At 25.6% G+C, this 23,203-nt stretch overlaps 1 protein-coding gene across 1 annotated transcript; it reads left to right on the forward strand.

Annotated features, from left to right (window-relative positions):
• Nucleotides 1-2,571: 2,571 nt before the first annotated feature.
• LOC145839586 (uncharacterized) lies at nucleotides 2,572-22,762 on the forward strand. Its single transcript, XM_082947198.1, has 18 exons — nucleotides 2,572-2,745; nucleotides 3,906-4,052; nucleotides 4,787-4,956; nucleotides 5,602-5,803; nucleotides 6,063-6,215; nucleotides 6,464-6,754; nucleotides 6,919-7,222; nucleotides 9,803-9,984; nucleotides 10,365-10,807; nucleotides 11,185-11,349; nucleotides 14,859-15,043; nucleotides 16,647-16,809; nucleotides 19,639-19,778; nucleotides 19,986-20,117; nucleotides 20,795-20,924; nucleotides 21,289-21,463; nucleotides 21,692-21,802; nucleotides 22,053-22,762. Exons 1-18 carry the CDS (start codon nucleotides 2,639-2,641, stop codon nucleotides 22,162-22,164), a joined length of 3,312 nt encoding a protein of 1,103 aa, XP_082803324.1. The 5' UTR covers nucleotides 2,572-2,638; the 3' UTR covers nucleotides 22,165-22,762.
• The last annotated feature ends 441 nt before the right edge of the window (nucleotides 22,763-23,203 follow it).

Genomic DNA, 23,203 nt, shown 5'->3' on the forward strand with positions numbered 1-23,203 from the left:
GTAGTTTTTTCTACATTTTTACTTGCCAAAACATATAATTCTTATTTTTTTATGATAAAAATTTACCAAAAATTAAAAAATTTTTTTTTTATTTATTGCTAGTAGTTATTAAATATTAGTTTAATTTCAATAAACATTAACATGTTAAGTTAAGAAAGTGTTCTTTCAATCTCCCTTTATGTCAGTCAAAATCAAATATTTTAATTGTTTGATGTGAAACGCATTTTATATGCTATAGAAATCAATCTGATTGCCACAGAATTTCTATCTACTAACGATAAAAAGTATATAAAATAGTTTAATGATAAGTTTTAATTTTAAAGGCTTGACAAAAAAAAATTAATTTTGTAAGATTAGTTTTGAATTAAGATTATTATACTTTATTTAAACTAAAGAAGAGCGTTGTTTGTTGAAAATACGTCCATTGAAAACTATTTCTTAGAACATATAGTGTATTTCTTTTGTTATAAACTTGTTGTTTATTCTACAAAAAAAAATCCAAACTACATTATACAAACTTTTAAATTTGATTAATTACTTGGTGAGAATTGAATGACAAGTTTGAAGAATTTAAGATTTGAGAAGGATTTATAACAAAATAACTTTAGCGGTTTAGTACCAACGTTAAAAATAAAATTATGGGAATAATTAACTTTAATTTTTTTCAAATGTTGTTTTCATACGTCTCATTTTAATTATTTTTCAATATAAATGATACATACAATTATAAATATAAAGATTATAAAAACATAAAACTAGCATTTTTTATTTAGTATATTTAATAACACAGTACTCTTATTATAAATTCACGACCTTTTTTCTTTTAAATGGTTTCGGCATACTTAATATAGATAAGTTGATGAATTAGCTACTTTGAAATTTTTCAACATTGTGTCATTGTTTCCAACACGTTTGAAAACGAAACGTGTTTAAGGTTTTCCTAAAATTGAAAGTTGTTTAAAACTTATTTTTTGTTCAGTGTTTAACAGAACTTGTTACTTGAAAGACTGAACAACGTTCAAGTTTTTAATTTTGTTTAAAAACAGCTTATAAATTTAAACCTTTTACATAAGCTTATAAGTTTTTGGAAAAGTTTGATAACATTTTCAAGAATTTAAAACTTATGTTTAAGACAGTTTATATTGTTCAAATTAACAAAACATTAATAAACTCGAACAAAGAATAAACTTATTTCTTATAAAAACTTTTTTTTATTTGTTAAATCAGAGTAAAGCTTTAAACATTATTGGTTGTGTAAGTAGCACAGGTAATGTACAAAGTATACTTTATGTAAAAGTTTTTGGTTTATAACTTCAAGGGTATTTTGTTTAATCTCATTAAAACAACACAAATTTCTTGAGTAATTAAAAGATTAAGAAAGAATGAAATAATATTTAGTTTCATTAAAGTTGGAAAAAACAATTAAAACCAAACATTTTTCTTATTTTTTATATTTTGTTCTTCACGTACCATTATTTTATTACTTTTAAATCTAAATATTTTGAGGATCATAAAAGTTATTGATTAATACCCAAAATTACTAGCTGATTTAGTTTAAAAACAAAATTGAAACATTTCAATTTCTTAAATAGTTTAAAACGAACTAAATAATAATTTTTAATTACAAAGAAGTTTTAGCTTTGTGTAACTTATATAAAGATTAGATTGCAACAGGAATCAATAATATACCTATAAAAACGTAATATAAATTACTAATAGAGATTAAAAGTAATTTATTTCCTCATCAACATTACAGTCTTTGTTATTTGTATTTCTAATCACACCCTAAAGAGGTGTTTTTACAGTAAAACGTTTTAGGTTGAATTCAAGAACACTACTTTAAAACTTGCCCTACAATAAGTCTTAAAACATAAAAATGTTTATAAAATTTATAAAGTTCACAAAATAGTATTTATAAACCGACTAAAATAAGTAATGTTTTAAAACAGATAAGATTTATTTAATATTTATCAAATTAACTTATGAGTGTAAAAGAAATTAACGATTTGGAACGATTTTCTTCATTCAAATGGTCATTATATATTTCTCAATCATTATCTATACAGTACAAAAATTGTCAAAATCTGTAAAACACCTCTAGGCTGTATAAATGTACTACTCTAATTAAGAAAAGTTGAGACAGCGTGTGTATATATTGCTTAATAGCAAAAAAAGAAATTTTTATAAGTAAATTGTTTCAGTGCTACTTAAATAAAAAATGTAACTTTTTAAGCATATAGGTGGTTTTAAGTACCTGTTAAAATTGAAATTATCAGAATTTATTTGGTGCATCAATTTTCTATAACTATCTATAAAAATATTCTTTTTTTTTTATACCACATCAAATATTGGGAAGTGATTAACTATTTAATTTACATAGTACTTGTTTTTGTACATTTCATTAATTTTGCATTTATGTGTCCAACAAAGTTTTGATAAAACAAAGTGTTTACACTTCAAGAATAATAGTAATACTCAAAATTTTATAATTAACTAAAAGAAAAACACTATAAAAGTTTAAACACAAGTTGTTTTAAAACAAATTATTATTTTTATGTTTTACAGATATTTTTATAAAGATTTTTATACCGACGACAAAATCAATCATTGGGTTGAAAAGTAAAAAACAAAAATCGAAATGTCAAAGTTTTTGATACTTTTATTAATTATAACAAATATACTGTTTGTTGTCAGATGTTGTGTTCCAATTACTAATGATGAAGTTTTCGTTGATTTCGCTGAAAAGTAAATTTTTTGTTGTTTTTAAACATGTACTAAATAAAAATTTAAATCATAGTTTTTGCAAAGTTACAAGTTAAAACAATGTACAAAATGTTTAAGCAAGAATAAAAAGTCGTTTAAAAAAAAAGAAATCATTTTTTAAAATTTCTTATGTAAAACAACTAGTCCACCGCGCTTTAATATTCAAATAAACTATGTCAAAAGTCATTAAATTTACAAATGTTTATAAACAATTACTACGTCGCTACGACAAATACTTCCAGATGTTTTTTGAAAGACGATAATGTATGATTGACGACTTAAAAAAATTTTTTGTTTTTCCCTACAACTTTTTGTTTAAAAGTCATACAAAATGTTTTTGATCTACTTTTTCATAAGCAATATTAAAAATAATAATATTAACTTTTTTTTTACATGATATAAAATTTATAAAAACAATAATATAATAAAATTTTAGACTTTGGTGTAAAACAGTGCAGCGATATATTTTTATTACTGCTTAAAAACTTTTTTTTAGTTGTTCTTAAAAAAATCTCCTAGTTTTTCAAGAGGTTTTAGTAACTTGTTTTAAAATTATTACAATTTTTCGGTTTTAAATGTTAAGATTGTAAAAAAAAGTATAACTTATAATAGAAAAGTGAAAAAGCGTCTGTAAAGTAAAACTAAAAACAGATTAAATTTTAAAAACCATATACTAAAGAAACAAATCTACCTAGTACACTTTCAGATATTCAACACCTTTAAATGGCTAATATGATAAAAAATGATAATTAAGAAATTGACGTGGTCCGTCACGGAGTATAAATTGTTTAAAATACAAACAGACTTAAAGCTTATACAAAACAAACTTTAGAACTTTTAATCTTATTTTTTCTAAAACACCAAAATTCTCTTACATCTTCAAGTCTTAAAGGCTCTTACCATGAAGATAAGTGTAATTGTAATAAATAATTAAACGTAGTTTGTAATAAAGCTCATGTTTTTTAAAAGATTTTGCTTAACTTTTTGTTCTTAATTGTTGTATATATAAAACCTTTTTGGTTTTTACAGAGTATTTAAAAACTACATAAGCGAGTATAGAATATCTATCAAAACAAAAAGAATATTTCTAATGAGTATGTTTTATATGTATTCGCTAATATAACTAATAAGTTGACCTTTAGATCCGACATAGTTCTCAGGCCAAGAGCTTTAGATGTGAAACCCTGGAATCCAAGTTCAGATATAGACTCAAGAAAACGCGCCAATTTTCAAATTGTAGGACTTTTTCCCACAAAAACTGGCGGATTTCGAGTCGGCGACAAAATTCAGTGAGTTTTAAAACAACATATGACAATTTGTTATGTACCTTTTAAAAACCTATGAATGACATAATTGCCTAGAGATCTTATCAATTGACTCTCTTATAATTTGTTTAGTTTTACCTCTGTCTGACTGCCTAAACATACATCGTGTATTTATAATAAGATGAGAAAATGAGTACTTTCAAAGCTTAATTTTAATGGTTATTCTGCTAGTTTGTGTGAAAATCAATTATTTCACTGGGAAAATAATAAAAAAACTTACAAATTATACATAATTGGTTTTGTTTTTGTAACTTATAAATTACTTTATTTTAATATGTTAAAACGGTTGTTGTGCTGGTTAAAATGTACTACTATACCTATTTAAAATTAGAATAATATTTTTTCAAAATTAAAGTATAGTGTTAGTAGAAAACACGTCTTAAGCTTTAACTTTTTATTAAATGTAATTTGAAAACAACTACATAAATCATAAAATTGGTTGATACTTGGTAGTAAAGTGTGCATAAATCCTAACCACACCTTATAAAGCTGCATCATCATCAACTATTCTATTTCTCAAAGTAAAATGACAAAAAGTTCTCGCAAAAGTTCACATTTGTTATCAAACATGTTTTTTATGTTATTTAAATCTTTAACATCGCCGGTGATACATGAACGTTTACAACGCAACAAATTTGTTAACATGACGACAGTTTTATTGTTTCGCAACAATTGACAACTGGTTACCATGACAACAGGTCAGGACCCTTCGGCAAGGCGAAAACGTGTCAAAACGTTGTCGAGGGATACCAACTTATTCTGTTCCTTAAAAAAGCTCCAGGTAGCGATTCTGATTTTATTCCACTCAGCTACAATCCGGTCCCAGCTTCCGGCAGAAATGTTCAGTTTTTCCGCAACGTCATGGAAGGTGAAATTCAATGAGAATATACAAAAAATAATTTAAAATAAAAGAAAGTTTTTATACTTTGGTTTTTTCATAACTTTCTTTCGGAGCTAAACACGATTTTGTTTTTTTTTAAAGATATTTTAAAACATTAAGTAATTTTTAATAAAACAATTTGCGTCTAAAGTATGTAAAACACTTTGATATTTTCTAAACTAGGTGTTAGTTTTTGATTAATTTCTTTTTTGAAACAGATTTACTATAACAATCTTATACACTAGATTAACCTAAAGGCAAAATCTAAAGTTTTTTGATAAATACACGTTTTTTTATGACTAAAAAGGGCAAAAAAGTATTTCTATGTATGTGGTCAATAGGAAATTCCAGAACAAGTTTAGTCTTTTTTTTCGTAGTTTTTAAAACTTTTTTTTATCACATAATTCTGTTTAAACATTAAAAACATCCTGTTCAAAATTACAACGTAATTTGTAATCTTGTTAAGTATGTTCTTCTTAATTGAAACATGCTGAGAAACTTCAAGCCCTTTATTAAATTTTTCCAATATTATAAAGTGAAATATATTTAAAAGCTTAAACAAATAGAAAAATTTGTAATTTAAACGTGTCTTTATACCAGCATTTAGCATATAATAGTTAAATAAACTGTCAGACAAAACAACAAACAAAATGAGAAAAGTTCTTTCTTCGGGTTGTTCCCCTATTATGGTTGACAACGGGGCGGCGGTGTGTAACCCTAGCAACCGTCAGTGCAGGGTCGTGTGCAGATTCGGCCACACGATGGCCGGTTTTGGGGTGGCGTTCAAGGTTTGCAACGTTATCACTGGTAACTGGATGCCCCAACCCATACCTAAGTAAGTTCAATTTTTGGTTAAGTTATTTCAAGATGTGTTCGTAAAATGTTGTTTTACACGGTTTAATTCATTATTTTATTTAAAATAAGTAATTTATCAATTAATTTTGAAACTTTTGTATCCATATATATTTTCCTTGGTTAATGTATTTTTTTAGATGTGGTCTTGATTTTGGTTTTACAAAGTGTTATTAATTTTTTTTTGTATCTATTATTTTTTAATTACTTATGAGTAATTAAACCTATTTTTTCTTCTGTAGGTGTGTTCGCGATGTGGGCAAGCCGAAGCGAAGGTTTGCAGATTCGTCGAGTCAAGTGAGAAGGTTGAGCAGTTTGAGGGTTCAGAGGGAAAAGAAGCAGTCGAGAAGATTCGAGCCTTACACAGAAGAAGAGGAATATAGTGAAGAAGAAAAGTTTGTGAATTGTAAACTATGTAGTTATGACTTAACGTTGTGTTTTTTTTTATAATTCTTTTAGAAAAATGTTTCTGTTCATTTAAGTTTAAAAACAGGTAAAAAATAGCAAAAACTCTTTAGACTATTTACATCCTACTTTACTACACTTAAAGTTGACTTCTTTGTTAACGATAAGTTTTTATTTTGAACTTTTAACGTGATTTTTTTTTGAATTTCTGCTCAAAATAAACAAAACTTTATTTTAGCGAATACGAAGAGGAAAGTGAATTTGAAGAATTTGAAGAAGAAGAAGAATTAGACGAGGAAGAAAAACTAATCCAATTTCCAATTAACAAGAAAGTCTCAAAAAAGAAGCTCGGAAACAACAAGTTCGATTTCCAAGAACTTTTCGGAAGCAGCAAGAAAATGGACCATTTGTCAGAAAAACCTAAGTTTGTGACGGGAAAGGTCTTTAAATTGGAGGGGATGGAAGACTTTCAGGAAGAACCCCCAACTGAAGAAGAGCCCCAACAAAACACCCCTGACGATTCGTTCAGGTAAAACTTTAACTTTAACAGATTAAAACTAAAAAATTGACCCAACTTATTTAGATACTCAAGTGTTCAACTGTAAAAATGAAATAAAATACCAGACTTTCTTGAGCTAAATAAACATTTTAAAGTAGTCAAAGTTTGCAACTACTATTTCCTATTTTTTCAAGGGACGCCAGATGGGGTGGTTACACCCAAAAACCCCTACTTTCCCCTTTCGGTCGCGTGATTGGCTGCCCCCTAGTGACAGGAACCGTGCAGGTGTTCAGTGTGTGGCCTGGAGGGTTCAACGGTCAGGCGTACTTCAGCAGGGCGACCACTCCATTGTACGGGGGCTGGGTTGCCATGGTGAGGTTCAGCATGCCGGTTGTCAGGTTGGACCCGTTCAACACGGTACCACATTCGTCGTCCAGGTCGGGGTACGAGTACTTGCTGCTGCCTAAAGCCTACGCCGCTAATTTGTACCTCGATCAGGTTGGTGCTTGTTTGAAATATAATAATGTAGTTTGCGGAGTACGAGTCTAAATTCAATACTATACTAGTGTCTTTAGTGTAAATCATGCGCCGCTATCCTTTATCTTGAACATTTTGGTGCTTGATAAATTATATTTCTTGTGTGGTTTTTGTCAATAGAATTTACATAATTTACAAAGTATATTAATCTATTTAATGCATGAAAAATTTAAACAACATTATTTTTTAAGTTAAACTTCTTCAAAATATAGTTGTTGTAGGTGTAGTTAAAGTTTGCATCAAATAATATATTTATATAATTCAAAATCGTTCTTTTTTTAATTATACCAATATACTATATTTTATATAATTTTTATTGTAGAAGACTAATAAGTGTTTAATCATTGCTTTACAATGTTTTGAATTAAATTTGAAAATAACTAACTTTCTTCAAATAAATTGATACAGTTTAATGGTTTAGAATACTTTTATTTTCAATATGATAAAATTTAAGCAATGAGTATATTTTTCGTCAAAAACACATGTAATACTTAACTTTAATTAAAATATAAAGAAAAAATATTTTTCGAAAACAAAAAAATCAGTTCACTTTAAAACATTCCAAAACAAAACCCAGTGACCTCTACATTGAGATGTTTTAAATTAAAAAAGTTAAATTACGTAAACTAAAAACGATTTTTGAAATATAATTCTAATTAAGAAAAAACACTTGAAAGAACCGATAGACATGCGTTAATATGAATGCTGTCACTTTTTTCCCATAAACAAATCGTAAATAAAAAAGCTTTATACTTAAGAAAATACAACTTAAACATTATTGTATTGTTGACGTTTAAAAGTCAGGAAAACTTGAGTTAAGTATAATTTTTATACATTAATAACTTTTTTCTTCCAAGTTTTGATTTTTGACAAGTTGTCTTTAAGAACTCTTTTTTATAAAGTCTACAAATTTTAAATTTAGATTCTATGTAGTTAAATTAGTTTTAAAGCTTTTCGTTACTGCCTACAAACTCCTAAAATAAGTAAAAATAATTTTTCTGAAAATAAACCAGTGTTTTATTACAGACTTGATCACGTATTAAGCTAGTCAGTTTTTACAAGCAAATCATGCTTAAAAATATGGTGCATTACATGGAATTAGAAATTTAAATGATGTTTTCTGAATGTTTGTCTGAGTTTTACTTACGAAAATTACAAAATATTTTTACATATATCCTACTTGTTATATAAAAAATTATTTTAAAAACAAAGAATACCTAAAACATATTAGAATAAAAGTTACTTACTCATTTAGCTACTCATTTTTAATTATTAAAACAAGTCATAAACACAGCTTAGTTTTAAAATTACCTTTTTTTATCAATGAAGTTGTTTTCTTAGCATAGCGAAAACGCTTTTAAACATTAAAAAACATGATTTTAATTTTATCATCAAGTAAAACAACAAACTTCCATTACAAAACTTTTTAATAGTTAAAGCACACATCATCATAAACAGACTAATAAGTTTTTCAAACTATTAACTTTAGTCTGAGAAATTACTTCGAAAAACTGTCAAATCACGAATTGAAAATATAAGTTTAAAAACTTTCAAGTTTTCAAAAGTGTCTAAAATTAGAAAACTGTGATGTGTACTTTTTCAATAAGCTAAATCCTTTACTTTTGAATTTAGCTTTAAATTTAAAACCTTACTACCTTAGAACTTAATACCAAAGTTAAAACTTAAACCCATGTCAGTGATGTAAGATGTTTAAAAAAATAAATCGCCCCTCAATCACAATTAGAAAAAACTATTTTGTAATTTTCTCAAAATTATAACCGCAAAGCTATTTCCTAATCACGCTATTTTGTTTACACTAATAAGTCTTTAAAAAATTAGGTTATACATATATATATGCATTAAATACTTTTTCTACGTAAAATATATTAAGCTGTCGAAAAGTGACATGTAGGAAGTTATTAAAATTGCTCGTACATTAAACTTTAACTACAACAACTAAATTAAAAAAATTACTAAATTAACTGAATCTGTTGACCATCTAAAATTTGTAAACTACAATGATTAAAAGTTTAAATTTTAATATTAAATGACTGAAAATCAATAAAAAAGCGTAATAAAATGACTAAAAGTGTTTGTTGTAAGCTCACATCAATTAGACGTATCTACAATTTTGTTACAAAACTAGAAATAACCTAGTTTAGTTAGACTAAACAATTTTACATTTTAAGAATTATTAAACACTTTTAAAATTAAATAAAGTTTTAGTAATTTATAATAGATTAAAAAAGGTTTGTGTTTCAGAAATAGTTTAAAAGTGTTAATATTTTAAATATTTTTTCTTAGGTTTAAAATCATCTTCACTTTATCTAATTTAAAAGTTTACTAATGCACAATTTTACAATATTAAAACAAGTTTTTGATTATATGTAAAGTTTTAAAATATTTGGACAAATAATCAAAAGATACGAAATACACCGAACTTTTATGAAAAGTTTTGTTCCAAATTTGTATTGTCAAGTTTGAAAACTTTTTGAAAGACTACAACCAGTAAGTGATATATTAACATTTGCACCCCAACAGAGTCTAACAATTGGTTTCAACGGTAACACGAACCCACTCAACGGGGTCGGACCAATAACCGGTACAGCCACATTGTATGGTTTCTGCCCTGATGACAGTTCAACTGAGGGTGTGCCAAAACTCCTGCCATTCGATGCTTACTCGCAAGAACTTAGTTATGCCTGGGTTTTAGATGACAAACTGTTAGTAGTAAATATACTGCTTTTTGCATTAGTTCAAACTTGTTTTAGTTATTGTTAGTTTGAAAAAAAAAAGAACCATTCTTTTAATAAATAATTTAAAAAAAATCAAAAAATCAACATGAAATGTTGTTGGTAACATACTAGTTTCAGTTTTTTTGAGTTAACTAAAACGTTCATTCTATTAGAAGGTCTAGTTTTTTAGTCTACATAGAATTTAATTTGAAAGTTATGAACTAATTTTAAAAAGTGTTAATTGTTTTTCTTTCAATATTCCGAGTTACTATTTAAATAAAGTTAACTTTAAATATCTAAAATGATTTCAAGTTACAGTTTTGATAGGCTTTTTTTTCTTAAAGATAATTTATTTTTTATATTTACAGCAAAGAGTTAGAGAAAAACTTCAAACCAAAGCCATCATCACAACGAAATAATCAAAAAAGTAGCTTAACAAATAAATTAATTCAAAAAGTAACGACAACTACAAAAGCAACAACGCAAAAACCGTCAAATAAACCAATGATAGCAATGAATATAATGACAACTACGAAAAAAACAAGAACAAAACCAACTACAATAAAACCAACTACTGTAAAATCAACTACGATAAAACCAACGACAACTAAACCAACTACAAAAAAACAAACTACAAGAAAACAAACGACAGTAAAACCAACAACAGTTATGCCAGCTACAACTAAGATAACTACAGTAAAAGCAACTACAACAAAAGCAACTACAAAGAAAGTAACAACTAGATGCAGTTCAACAGCTGCTAACGGTAGAAACCCAATTGGTGGACAAACCGACTTTAATGAAAATAATGGTGAAAATTTGAAACTTAAACGTATAAATTGTGTATTTAAAAAAAAAATTCTTGGTATTAAAAAAAAATAACCATATAGTATTTTAAAACATTAAAAAATATTTAAAATGCTTTAAATAAAAACAGTATACAAAATTATGGTTTTGTTGTGCGGTATTTAAAATAAAAGTTTATGATTTTTCCTGAACTTTAAGCTGATAAATACTTTAACTAATAATGTTATTAAGTTTACGTTCTTATCAATAAAAAAAAAGAAACGAAACATACATGATGAATTTAAAATAAGTAAAAATTGTTTGAAATTCTTTTTAAAAGTAAAAGAAAAAAAATGATAAGGTCAAAAGAGTTGACAGATTAAAAATTATGATAAATTTCAGGAGTACTGAAGAACTACGTTGAAGTAATCAGGGGATCCATTTTGTTCTTCGAAGCTCAAAGATCTGGAAAACTTCCTGAAAACAACAGGATACCCTGGAGAGGGGATTCCAACCTGAAAGATGGATGTAAGATTGGTGAAGATCTGAGTGGAGGATATTACGATGGTTTGTATTTTGTAGTTAGATTCGATTGATACGTAGTAATTGTAAAAGTTTTACTTGAATAATATGGACAATTAGAATGTTCCATTATAAATACGTATACATAGAATTCAAACTTGCAAAGTTAAAAGTTTGTAAAAAAAGAGCAATTGTTGGTAAATAAAATATTTATTTCACGTTTAGAAACGATTTTTAAAAGGTTTGAATAAACCTTTTAGAATACTTGAATAAATTTAAGAATACTTGTGGCCTATGTCAAATTGTTTAAGTTTGTTTTATACCCTTCGTTTCAAAACCTTTTCTAGTTTCTATTTAGGAATAATTAAGCTTTATTCCCAGTATTATTTCATTTAAACGAGAAAAACTATTTGATAGATGGAAAAAAGCAGTAAGAATTTTATAAAATTTAATAATCATTAAGTTTGTCAACGTCTTTCTATGATAAAATAGTTTTATTTTAAATTCAAAAGATTGATTTAAGTTGTTTCATATAAGAGTATTAATTTTTTTTTAATATGTAAGACATAATTTTAAAAAACTCTAATAATCAACTATTAAAATTGATAAAATATACTAGTTATAGTGTCTGTAATATATTAATCGTATGTTGTGAATTAAAATAAATATATATTTTTTTTTGTAGTTAGAAAATAAACATTTTATTTAATTTAGCAAAGTACGATAAATATAAATAATACTTTTTTTGGTTTGTGATGTTATATCACATTCAAACATCAAATTTTGTTTTATGTTATAATCATTTGAAAGAAAAGCTTTCAAAGTAAGTTATAATAATGTGGTTTTAAAGTACTACTACACATAAAAGAGCTTCTAGTCGTTTTTTTTCATTTTGTACTTCATTGAACAAAGTGTCTTAAATTGCATGAAACTTCGTTATCGGTACATAATGGATAAATTGTAGTTTTTAACGTTAGCTTAGTATGTTGCAAGTACTGATTTTTTCATCCTTTGCAAAATTAAAAAAAAATGTTTGAATTAAGATAAATATTAATTTAAATTTAAGCTTTAAAATATTTGAAAATATTCATTTTAGATTAAAGTAGTCTTAAAATACTCATCAAAAATTTCACTTAATTTGACTAAAGTTATGAACTTTAACTAACATAACATAAGCAAATTGCTTTGAAAAACACTTCTTTTGAATATTTAGAAAAATTAAAATAAACGTAGCATAAGTTTTACAGATCTTATTTTAAACATATTATATATAGATTAAAATACAGTCTTAAATATTATTTAGTAAGTACAAAATTTTGAGTGTCTAATAAACTGTTATGGCTTAACAATATATAAATAGTTTAATCTTCTTTTTGATTATTTAAAATACCTATCTACGGAATACATACGTTAAATTGTTCAAAATGTTGACTAAACAGAACTTATCAACTCGCCTGCACCATATTAGCACAACTACACTTATTCATAAGACTTTGTTTCCACAACATTAACGGTATATTTGTTCATGTTTAAATCTATTTAATTAAATAATTCTTATTTAATAACATGGTGTAGTTAGGCCGTTTTCAGTGATAACTGTTTTTTAATTAATTCAGTCGGTAAACGCATTTTGTATATATTCAAAAACTATAAAATTTAAATGATAGGATATAATTGTTTTTTTACTACGTAATTACTTTAAAACCAAAATTTAACTACAAAAAAGAAAAAAAAATAATTAATTATATACGAAATTTTTAATAATTTTTTATATTAAATCAAATACAACTTATCTTAACTTACTTATATTATTTTATGGTCAAAACTGACCCTAAAAACACTTATATTGACTGCTTTAAAAGTTCAATTAATTTTGCATTACTAAGTTATTTTTTAAACAGTTAAAATAAATAAGAACTTTTAAATTTACCTAACCACGATTATCAAAACTATTACCACTTATACAAGAAATTTAATTCGATATTAGAAAATAAAGCAATTTTTCTATACAGACTTAGATAGGTTATTTCTAATTAATGATATTTAAAGTTTTTACCAACTTGTGAAAATTAAAAATCATATCTAAATTTCACACAGGATACCATAAAGTTTTAAACATAATCTTGTTTATTTCTAATAATATTCAATTAAATTAATAAATACTAAGCATTAACACAAATTAATACATTAAAAATTTTAATAACTGTACTATCGACGACATTGTAGAAAACTTCACAGTAAATCATAAAACCACATTCGAATAAACCACTTAGAAACATGCCTGATCTTAATTGCGATAATTCGAAGATAATTTATTATTTCACGGTTTAATTTCTGTGCAAACCAAGTTTACATCTACCAAAACCCAATAGCACAATCGAACGTTATAACGAAATAATTATAGTTTAAAATAATTTTCTTAAAAATTAGTTTTAGGAAATCGTAAATAGGAAAAAGATCTATTGATTAGTTATTAAGTTTTTTAGTTACATAAGATGCTTTTTGAGTTTATTAGTTAGGTTAATAGATATGGTTTTATAAAAGTTAAAAAATACTTAAGTTTATAAGGTAAGTGTTGTATTCGTTGAAAAATTGCTTCCTCAAAAAAGTGTTATTTTTCCAAGTTAGAGCTATGACATCTAAAATTATGACATTTTAAAGTTTTACACCAGTAGTAACATAATAACTATAAAACTATATTGATCTGTTTTGAAGTGTATAAGTTACATAAGTTGTTTTTTGAGTTCATGAGTTAGATTTGTAAGTATTGTAGCTTTACCAAAAGTGATAAATATTTTTTTATTAATATAAATTTTCATTGTAGAACAGTTACAGATTTCAGAACAGAATACAAGTTATACTACAACATAGCTTTGAGAATCTTTTTTTACATCAAGTACAAACTTTCAATACTAATTTAAGTTGGCTGTTTTATCATACAATAAAAAAAAGTTTAATATAAGTTTTTGATAAGACTTACTTGATGTTTTTAGTACTTTCAGTTAAGGATAAGTCTATTTAGGTTACCTTACGCTTCCAACAAAAGAAAACAATTACATTAACACGTCTATCATAAATTATTCATACTTTCAGTTACTACCTAATAAATTCGGAAAATGTTTAAAAGGTTAGGTATACTTATTGATTTAGTACGTGATTTTTTAATGTTCAGGAGATAAATTCTTTTAATACTCAAAGTTAAATGAGTTCAACTTATACGTCTAACACATAAAAATATTTCTTTGATGTTTTATCTTCTGTTTTCGAAGTTTTATACGAAGAAAAATGTGTAATTTGCTTATATTTTAACGTTTAAAACTCTTTAAATTTATATAAGTACAATAATATCAAAAATAAATAGTTAAATTTTAAAATTCAGCTTAAATTCGTATTTAATGATAAATTAAAATATGGCTCTCAAAAATTAAGTATTTATTTTTGGTTCGAAAAATTAATATGCACTTTTAAAAAAGTTCGAACATTAGTAAAACTTTTTTTAACTTATCTTAAGTTTTTTTTTTATTTGTATAAACATTAAAACACACTATATTCAGGATCGGGAAGCGTGAAAACAACGATGATAAACGCGTTTAGCGCCACCATGTTATCATGGGGTATTCAGGAATTCAAACAGGGATACCAGTCATCAGGTTTGTACGAAGATGCGTTGGATCAGGTCAGGTGGGCAACTGACTACTTGATGAAGTGCCACCTGGATAAAAATAAACTCGTTGTTCAAGTTGGTTTATTTTATTAATTAAGTAAGGTCTAAAATAAGTACGATAAACTAAAATAAAAAGTATATCCTATTTTCTAGTTTTTTAAAAACTACTACTAAAATAAATGTTTCAAAAATAATAAGCGAGTGGAAGAAACATTCCTAAGTAGTTTTTGAGTATAAAATGTGTGGTAAAATGTATTATGGATTTAAATAAGATATATAGTTTAAGTTTATTAGTAAAAGTTTAATACTCAAAACTTAAAAGTTTTTAAACTTTCTTTATTTTAATAAGTGTTTTGTGTGGTGAAGAACATATTTTTGCATTTTTCTTTAACTTCTTATTTGTAAAAACAATTAAAAAAAATTAAAAAGTTATGTTTTTAAGCACTATTCTAATTTTTAAATCAATGTTATAAAATTTATTTCAAAGTAGTTAAAATTTCATTGCATTAAATACATCAAAATTGTTGTTACAAAATACTTTTTTTTTTAATTTTCAACCCGTCCGTTTTAGTCTCACCATTTAAAAAGAATTAAGGTTAAATAGTAGTACTTGTGGATTATAATTTCATGCTAATAAACATTTTAACCATAATTATTTTCCTAATTTCAAAGCATCATAACAACCATCTAAAACGTATTTTGGTGTTTTTGAAGGAATTTCAAAAATGTAAAACTGTTTTAACAATCAAGGAAACTTAGGATTTTTTTTAATATTGAAAGGTTTTGATATGTTGCTAATCGAACTAAACCAACAATATTTTTTTTTTAATTATAAAAACTCAATGAAAATATACTTAAAATACATATTTGAACAAACTTATACCAAAAATTTCTTTAACAAATAACAAAGTTTAATTTGCGTATGTTTTTGAACCGTGTTTGACCTTTTTAACGTTTTTTTGTTCTTAAGATTTCGTAAAAAGTCATACATTCTTTATAGCCAAAAAAAATACGAAAATATGTTTTATAATAATAACCGCATAATATGTGACCAAATCACAAGTTAAATGCAAAAAGTGTGACTGAATAACAAAGAAACGTCACGATAGACAAAAATATTATATACAGTATATTTCGGAAACCATATAACATTTTGAATACATTCTGTTATTTTGCTCAAACGTCGATTAAAAGATTTGTTTATCTAAGATAAAATATTTATAAACTTTAATTAAGTTGCAGTTATAGTTGAAACAACGCTTATTCTTTACAGACTTATTATAGATATCAACTATAAAACAGATAGATTTTACTTTTTTTCTCTAAAAACAATTCAATATTTACATATTTGAAATGAATTAGAAAACTAAGTAAGTGTTAGATATAAGTCCGTCTAATAATTTTAAAAATGACTTAAATCTATGTAAAAATGAAAGAATTGTCTTGCATAATCATTGTTGTGACGCATAATCATTGTTTTTTTATTCACAAGCTCTTTAAATTAAACTAAAAATAAAAAAGACATTTGTTTCTTAATTTTAGGTATGAGCATACCAAGAGCCTTTATAATAAACTAGCGTAGGTAGTACTATGATGTCATACTTAACCACTAACTGCTTGCTATTTACACGTTACTTAAACTAAAGTTCAAATCAAAACTAAAACCTTTTTCTAAAAGGTAGGAGCATACCATGAACCATCTGAGAGTTGGAATCCACCTGAAATGGACAGTGCGGATCAGAGACCGGTTTATTCTGTGGATGTTGGAAGTCCTGGTACTGATGCGGCTGCTGAGACTTCTGCCGCACTGGCCGCCGCATCTATAGTTTTCAAAAATATCGGTGAGATAAATGCAACAACTTGGTTTATTTTTATAAATTTTTTAGCATAATTTTATAGATATATTTAAAAAACTTATTTACCTAAGTTTTATTTAAACTTTTGTTTAATATTTGTGGATAAACACTACTGGTAAAAATAATTATAGATACAGTCAGTTTAGCATGCGCTGCTTTATAATATAGGTATGGGTTCTATACGCTTACATTATGATTCAAACTTGGACAGTTTAAACTCAAAAATTTCAAATTCCAAACAAATGTTTAAATACCATATCTCAAAAAGTAATACGTATTTAATATATATGTGGTGTTAGTTCTAATTTATAAGATTGTGATAATAAATATATACAAAAAAGCAAATTTTTCAAAAAAATTTAAAAAAAATTCAAACATACTTTCTAAAACTAATTAAACAATATATATATATATATATATATATATAAGGTTTATTTAAAGATGCAAAACTCAAAGGACTCAAGTTTCGTGACTATTCACTCATCAGCTTCAAAACAAGTTTAAAATAAAGCACAAAACAAAATCACTAATGAAATTTAAAAAATGTTTGCATAAAAAGATTATGACGTAATTTTGAAACTATCAAAAATCATGCAAAACATGATTTTGTTTTGTGCTTTAATTTAAATTTGTTTTGAAGCTGATGAGTGAATTGTCACGAAACTCGAGTCCTTTGAGTTTTGCATCTTTAAATAAACCTTTTTAATAATAAAGCCCTCAAGGTGGGCTCAGTGTGAAAAATTTAATTTATTAAGTTAAATAACTTAATTCTATATATATATATATATATATTCTATAATTTTTAAGCTTAAACAGCTCAAAAAGTGTTTAATATCTCCGAAAAAGAAAAAAAATAGTCTTAAGGTATTAATTAGACTAACAAACTTTTTTTTTCAAGTATGTTTTACTTTTTGAGTTGTGGCTATTTATAGATTGTTGAGAATTTGAATTGTTAGAATTAGAATATTCGTGCACCCGTTTTAAACAATCTTTTTAGTGTTTTTTTTTAAATTCTGATGACAAAATTTACTTTTTTATAGTTAATGTAACTAGAGCTTGAATTTGCAGGTTGTTTTCGGAGAAAAACTATATACTTTTAAATTTAAATTGTAAAAAATAAACATTTGGTAAGTATTTATAAGAACCTTTGTTTATAATGAATAGTTCTAAAAGTATTGATATAAAGTAACATATATGGTATTTAAACGTATGAATCTAACGAAATTTATTCGTACATTAGTCAATACTACTAATAGCTAAAGGATTGTACAAGTCAGAATTAAAAAAATAAAAGCAGTATTTTGATTATTAAAAGTATTTGATAAGTTTCGGTCTCAAATATTTTTTTTTCTAACACCTTTTAAACATAAAACTTTCGAGAGTTTTATAAGGAGATTTACAAAATAAAGATTTTGATGAAAAAAGATTAGTTAGTGTAAGCAGTTTAAGTATATTAAATATAACTTAAATTTAAATTTAATTCCATACACATCGATAAAAACTTTCATTTAAAGTTGTTAAAAGTCAAAATAATCTCTTAAAGGAGATTGATGGATGTTTGTGGTTTAAAAAAATGAAGCATAAAAAAATTAAACTGAAAACTAAATAATGTTTCAAAAAATTTAAAAAAATATTTTTTGTATTTATATTAGAAGCATTAAAATTTAAATTTTAAATGTTCGGAATTTTTCTATTTCATATTTTTTCTTTCGTAACTTATAAAAATGGTACTTAATAACTAGTGAGATTATTTCCCAAAATTTAAAAGATCCATTAAAAAAAAACACTTTGATATAAACTATAATTTGAAATAAAAGTTACAAGTTAGTAATTTCGTGGATACTATAAAAGGCAAACATTATAAAAATACGTACTAAAACGTTTGTTGTGTAAACAATATACAATAGTGACCCATTAAAGGTATTGAACGTTATTTATAAACCAAATTAAGATACAAGTGTGTAACCGAACCTACATTTTTGACAAATGATATCAGATTGTCGGTCAAATTGCCGTCATTTAGGAGATTATCTGCTATTTTCGATCTCAAAGTAGATTAGATAAGCGAAATAGAACTTCAGTTGGAAAATTGTTCTATAAATTATTCCGCAGCTTTTAGCTGACACAACTGGTTGTCATGGAAATTATTTTGCAATAGCATGTATATTGTATTTTTTGTAAATGTTATAAAGCACATATTGAAATGGTAAACAAAATCAAAGATTCGTTTTTTGCAGTAAAAAGTTAACACAGAATTCCTAACTGAAACTTTATTTGACAACCTAATTAAAGGTGACAATCTAAAGTTCTCAACTGAAATTAAGCGGTAAATAACTCAGCAAAACAAAGTTTGTTACAGTACTTGAAATACTAAAATTTCCACAAATCTTTTCTGTATACCTTGTTAAAATCTTTTGTATATTGTGTGCTAACGCTAAGCAAATAAAATTGGATTATAATTAGTGTTGTCTAAATCAACAGTAATTCATTAAATATATTTACTATTTTTTAAAATGCAGTAATTTAATTACAATACATTACATCTGTTAAATAAACTATTTGTATAGGTTAAACTCTGTGTTTTTTATGTAGACTAACAATTTTTTCAACAATTTTTTCATAATATCAAATAAAAAGCTGTACTACAACAAATTTTAAAAAATATCGTTGTTTTAATTTTTATCAGATAAGTTTAGTTTGTATTTGCTAGATAAAATAATAATGTTTCTCTCAGTAATTACATTAACCTACAAACTAAAACCCACAGAAGTTTGTGAATAAAATTATGAAGGAAATTTATTTGATTTTATTCAGATGTTGCATACGCGAAGAAATGCATTCAGCACGCAGAACAGTTGTACGAATTCGCTAAAAATTACAAAGGTTCTTATAATGACGTCATAAAGGAAGAAAACAGAAAGTACTTCCCATCTGAAGAATACAATGATGAACTCGTCAGTAAAATCTACATTTATTTTACTAATTAAATATTTAAAACAGTTGAAATAAGCTTTTTGCTAAGTTAAAAAGTATTTTGAAAACCTAGAATAATTATAACTTTAAAAAGCATATCTTTGAATTGTGAAAAATCATTAAAAACGATGAGTAAAGTTTTCGCTCAAGCTGATATTGTTTTATTTTGACAATAATTTTTGACACAGGTTTGGGCAGCAATATGGTTAAACAAAGCAACGAAAAATGTGAATTATTTGAAGGAAGCCGAGGAAGGGTATGAAAAATTAAATGAACAAAATAATGCTTTCTACTGGGATGAAAAAATAAGAGGCATCACTGTATGTTTATTTTTTATATGGCTTTAAGTTCAAAGTTTAATGCACCCTACTAGTATGTATGTAGTATCAGTTTTATAAGTGTTAAAAACAGACAGCACTGAAATATTTTTAATAAATAATGTATTAAGTTCTAAAAAAATTGTGTTTCAATTTAGTTTAATATATACATTTATGTTTTTACCTTGTGCTACTTTGCTTATATAATTGTTATAAATCAATAGCTAATTTTAATAAAAAAATAGGTATTTGAATTTAATTTTGGTTTTTAAATTGTGATATAGTATTTTAAATTGTTACTCATCAACAAAATAAACACCGTTTTAGGTAATAAATGTTTTGACCTTTTGTATTTTGTTTGTTGCAAGTTTTTATACCGTTTTGATAAATACCGGTTCTGTTTTATGTAAAACTATACTTAGTTCTATAACAGTTAAGTACTTCTTATAATCATACCATAAAAAACATTTGAATAATCCTTTGAGGTCAAACACGTAAACACTTTACAGTAATTTAGAAATAGAACTTTATATTTCATAATCTGGTTATTTTGAATCCAGACATTTTATACATATTTTTTCTTGTATTTAAATTTAGCAAAGTGTATATATTTTTTTTAACTTTGTTTATGTCTTTAAAAAGTTTAGTGTTGTGCATTATTAGATAATTTTTCTTTTCAGTTATTATTAGCAAAGAAGACAAAGAAAATGAGGTACAAACTGGTGCTATGGGAATACTTAGACTGGTTGATGAAAAATGACAAAACTAATGACATTCTAAGACTCGGCCTCAACACCAATATGAATACTGGTTTGTAAAAACCTGTTTTTTTAACATCATAATATTTTTCATTAAGAATCTCTAGTATTTCAAATCGTTTTGTTAGACTCGAAAATATTAGTTACGTTACTTATGAATGAAATGTTTACGATAAAAGTTAATAAAATCAATGTTTAAAAGATCAAAACTTAAGCATATTTTTCTTTCATTATATTGAAACACGAGTTTATCGTAATGTAGAGTTTTTTTAGCTGACTTAAAAGTTTTTATTAACCCATATTAACAACAATCAGATAAGCTTTATCAATTATTGTTTAGAACAAATATAAACTTGTTTAGAACTTGTTGACATAGTAAAACAGTAAATTAAACTAATTAAATGGTCTTTATGCAGCAAACGCGGCCTTTTTAGCGCTGTCATCGGTTCCTATGGCATCCAATGCTAGATTTGCTAGGAGATACGTTTTATTTGCCAAGCAACAGATGACGCAGCTGGTTGGTGGGGATAAGATGAGTTATGTCGTCGGATTCGGTGAAAATTCTCCTGAAAATCCTCATCACAGAGGAAGGTTTGAGATTCAAAATCACTATAAATAGCAAAAACTGTAATGTATGTTTTAAGCTCATACGAAAAAAACTAAAACTTAAGTTTATGGTTTGTCTTTAAATTTTTTGTTTATTTAAATACTTTAGTATAACTTTTTAAGTACTTCTAAACACCTAACTATACAATGACTAAAAGATTAAAAACATGTTGTGTTTGCGTAGAATTTATATTTTATTATATATTTTTACAGTTCGTGCCCGACATCTCCGTTGCCATGTAAACAAGAACATTTGTACGAATCAAAAACAAGCATTAATAAGTTATACGGGGCCCTTGTTAGCGGACCAAGTCCTACTAAAAAGTCAGTTTTTTTCAAGTGTTTCGTTTGTCTATAAAGGCTAAATAAGTTTTTTAAGAGTTATACTTAAACTCTATACGAGATACTTTGAACACAAAACGAAAACTTTTGACTAGAAAGAGAAAACCTTTTAAGTTCTAAACAAAGCAACAAAAAACTATGGAGTCTTTTAGTTATTTCTTAAATACAGATTACCATTTTCTTTGAAAAATGTTGTGTTTAAACTATTAATTTAAAATAACTTTTTGATAAGGTATGAAGATATTGCTAGCAACGAGCTAGGTAATGACGTTTCCATAGCAGCGAACGCCGCCTTCCAAAGTCTGGCGGTTGGATTGCAGAAGTTTATGAGGAATGTTGGTTAGCACATTGAACAACAGAAAGACAAGCTGAAAATCACAGCGCTCACTTTAATCATATATTTCTTTTTGTTTTATTTTTGAAATTTTCAGTTCCACTCCGTAAGTACTATGACTAACACTTTTCTACTTGTGTTTTATGTTTATTTTTGATACACTAAATTAGTATTTGTTACCGGCTAACAAAATGTATCGCGTATAGCAACACGTGCAATTTCTTACATTAAGTTGCCTAAAGATTATTTTTAGATCAAATACTGTAATTTTTTGTTCATACAATCTAATTCCTGCAAAGCATATAAAATAGTTTAAATACGTCTGTAATGTGTACTGTACTTTACAAAGGAAACAGTAATACATTACTTAAAAAATATATAGGCGACAAACAAAAAAACTTATCGTTTTTATTTTACTTATTTGTTATTATTATTTTTTTTATGCCTGCATGAAATTACTAAGAACAATTTCGTAAACATTTTTTTTGCTACTTCTATAGATTACTAGAATACGTAGTACATTTTTACACTAACTAAAAACTTCAAAGTTTTACTTCTTATCATAGATTTAGCAATTTTTTCAATTCGATTTATACTATTTAAAGTCTAACAACGTTTTTGTACTTATTATAAATTAGTACTTACGTATTTTATCTATAACATAAAGCTTTCTAAATTGATAGCTTTATTTATATGATAAACCTTAGTTGTTTATCTTTAAACCAAAAAGTTTAATAGCATAAAATGTACCTTTTTTGTTTTTTAAACGCGAAATTTTAAATTACTTAACTCTATATACTGATGATTGATATGTTTTTCCTAACTTTACAATACATTTCTCTAGTCTATAAAACTTTGTTTGTTTTATAAATTATTGGTGGTTTTAGTGTAACTGTATGTAATCATTCAGTTCCAATTTACTTACTATATTTGGAAAAAATACTTATGCATAATAGCTCTGATTGCAAACAACTATAAAATTAGCATTAATTTGCAATTCACAAGTAAATATAGAAAACTTATATATTTTCATTGCTCAAAAAAAAAAA

The sequence above is a fragment of the Thalia democratica genome, chromosome 6 (genome assembly GCF_965202585.1).
Source record: "Thalia democratica chromosome 6, ktThaDemo2.hap1.1, whole genome shotgun sequence".
Taxonomy (NCBI): domain Eukaryota; kingdom Metazoa; phylum Chordata; class Thaliacea; order Salpida; family Salpidae; genus Thalia; species Thalia democratica.

What these genes read in the sequence shown, in the direction of transcription:
- LOC145839586 (XM_082947198.1), top strand. Translation starts at nt 2,639, where the DNA reads ATGTCAAAGTTTTTGATACTTTTATTAATTATAACAAATATACTGTTT. An exon ending in TGGGTTTTAGATGACAAACT is followed by an intron (nt 9,985 to 10,364) that starts GTTAGTAGTAAA and finishes TTATATTTACAG; the next exon opens with CAAAGAGTTAGAGAAAAACT. An exon ending in TATAGTTTTCAAAAATATCG is followed by an intron (nt 16,810 to 19,638) that starts GTGAGATAAATG and finishes GATTTTATTCAG; the next exon opens with ATGTTGCATACGCGAAGAAA.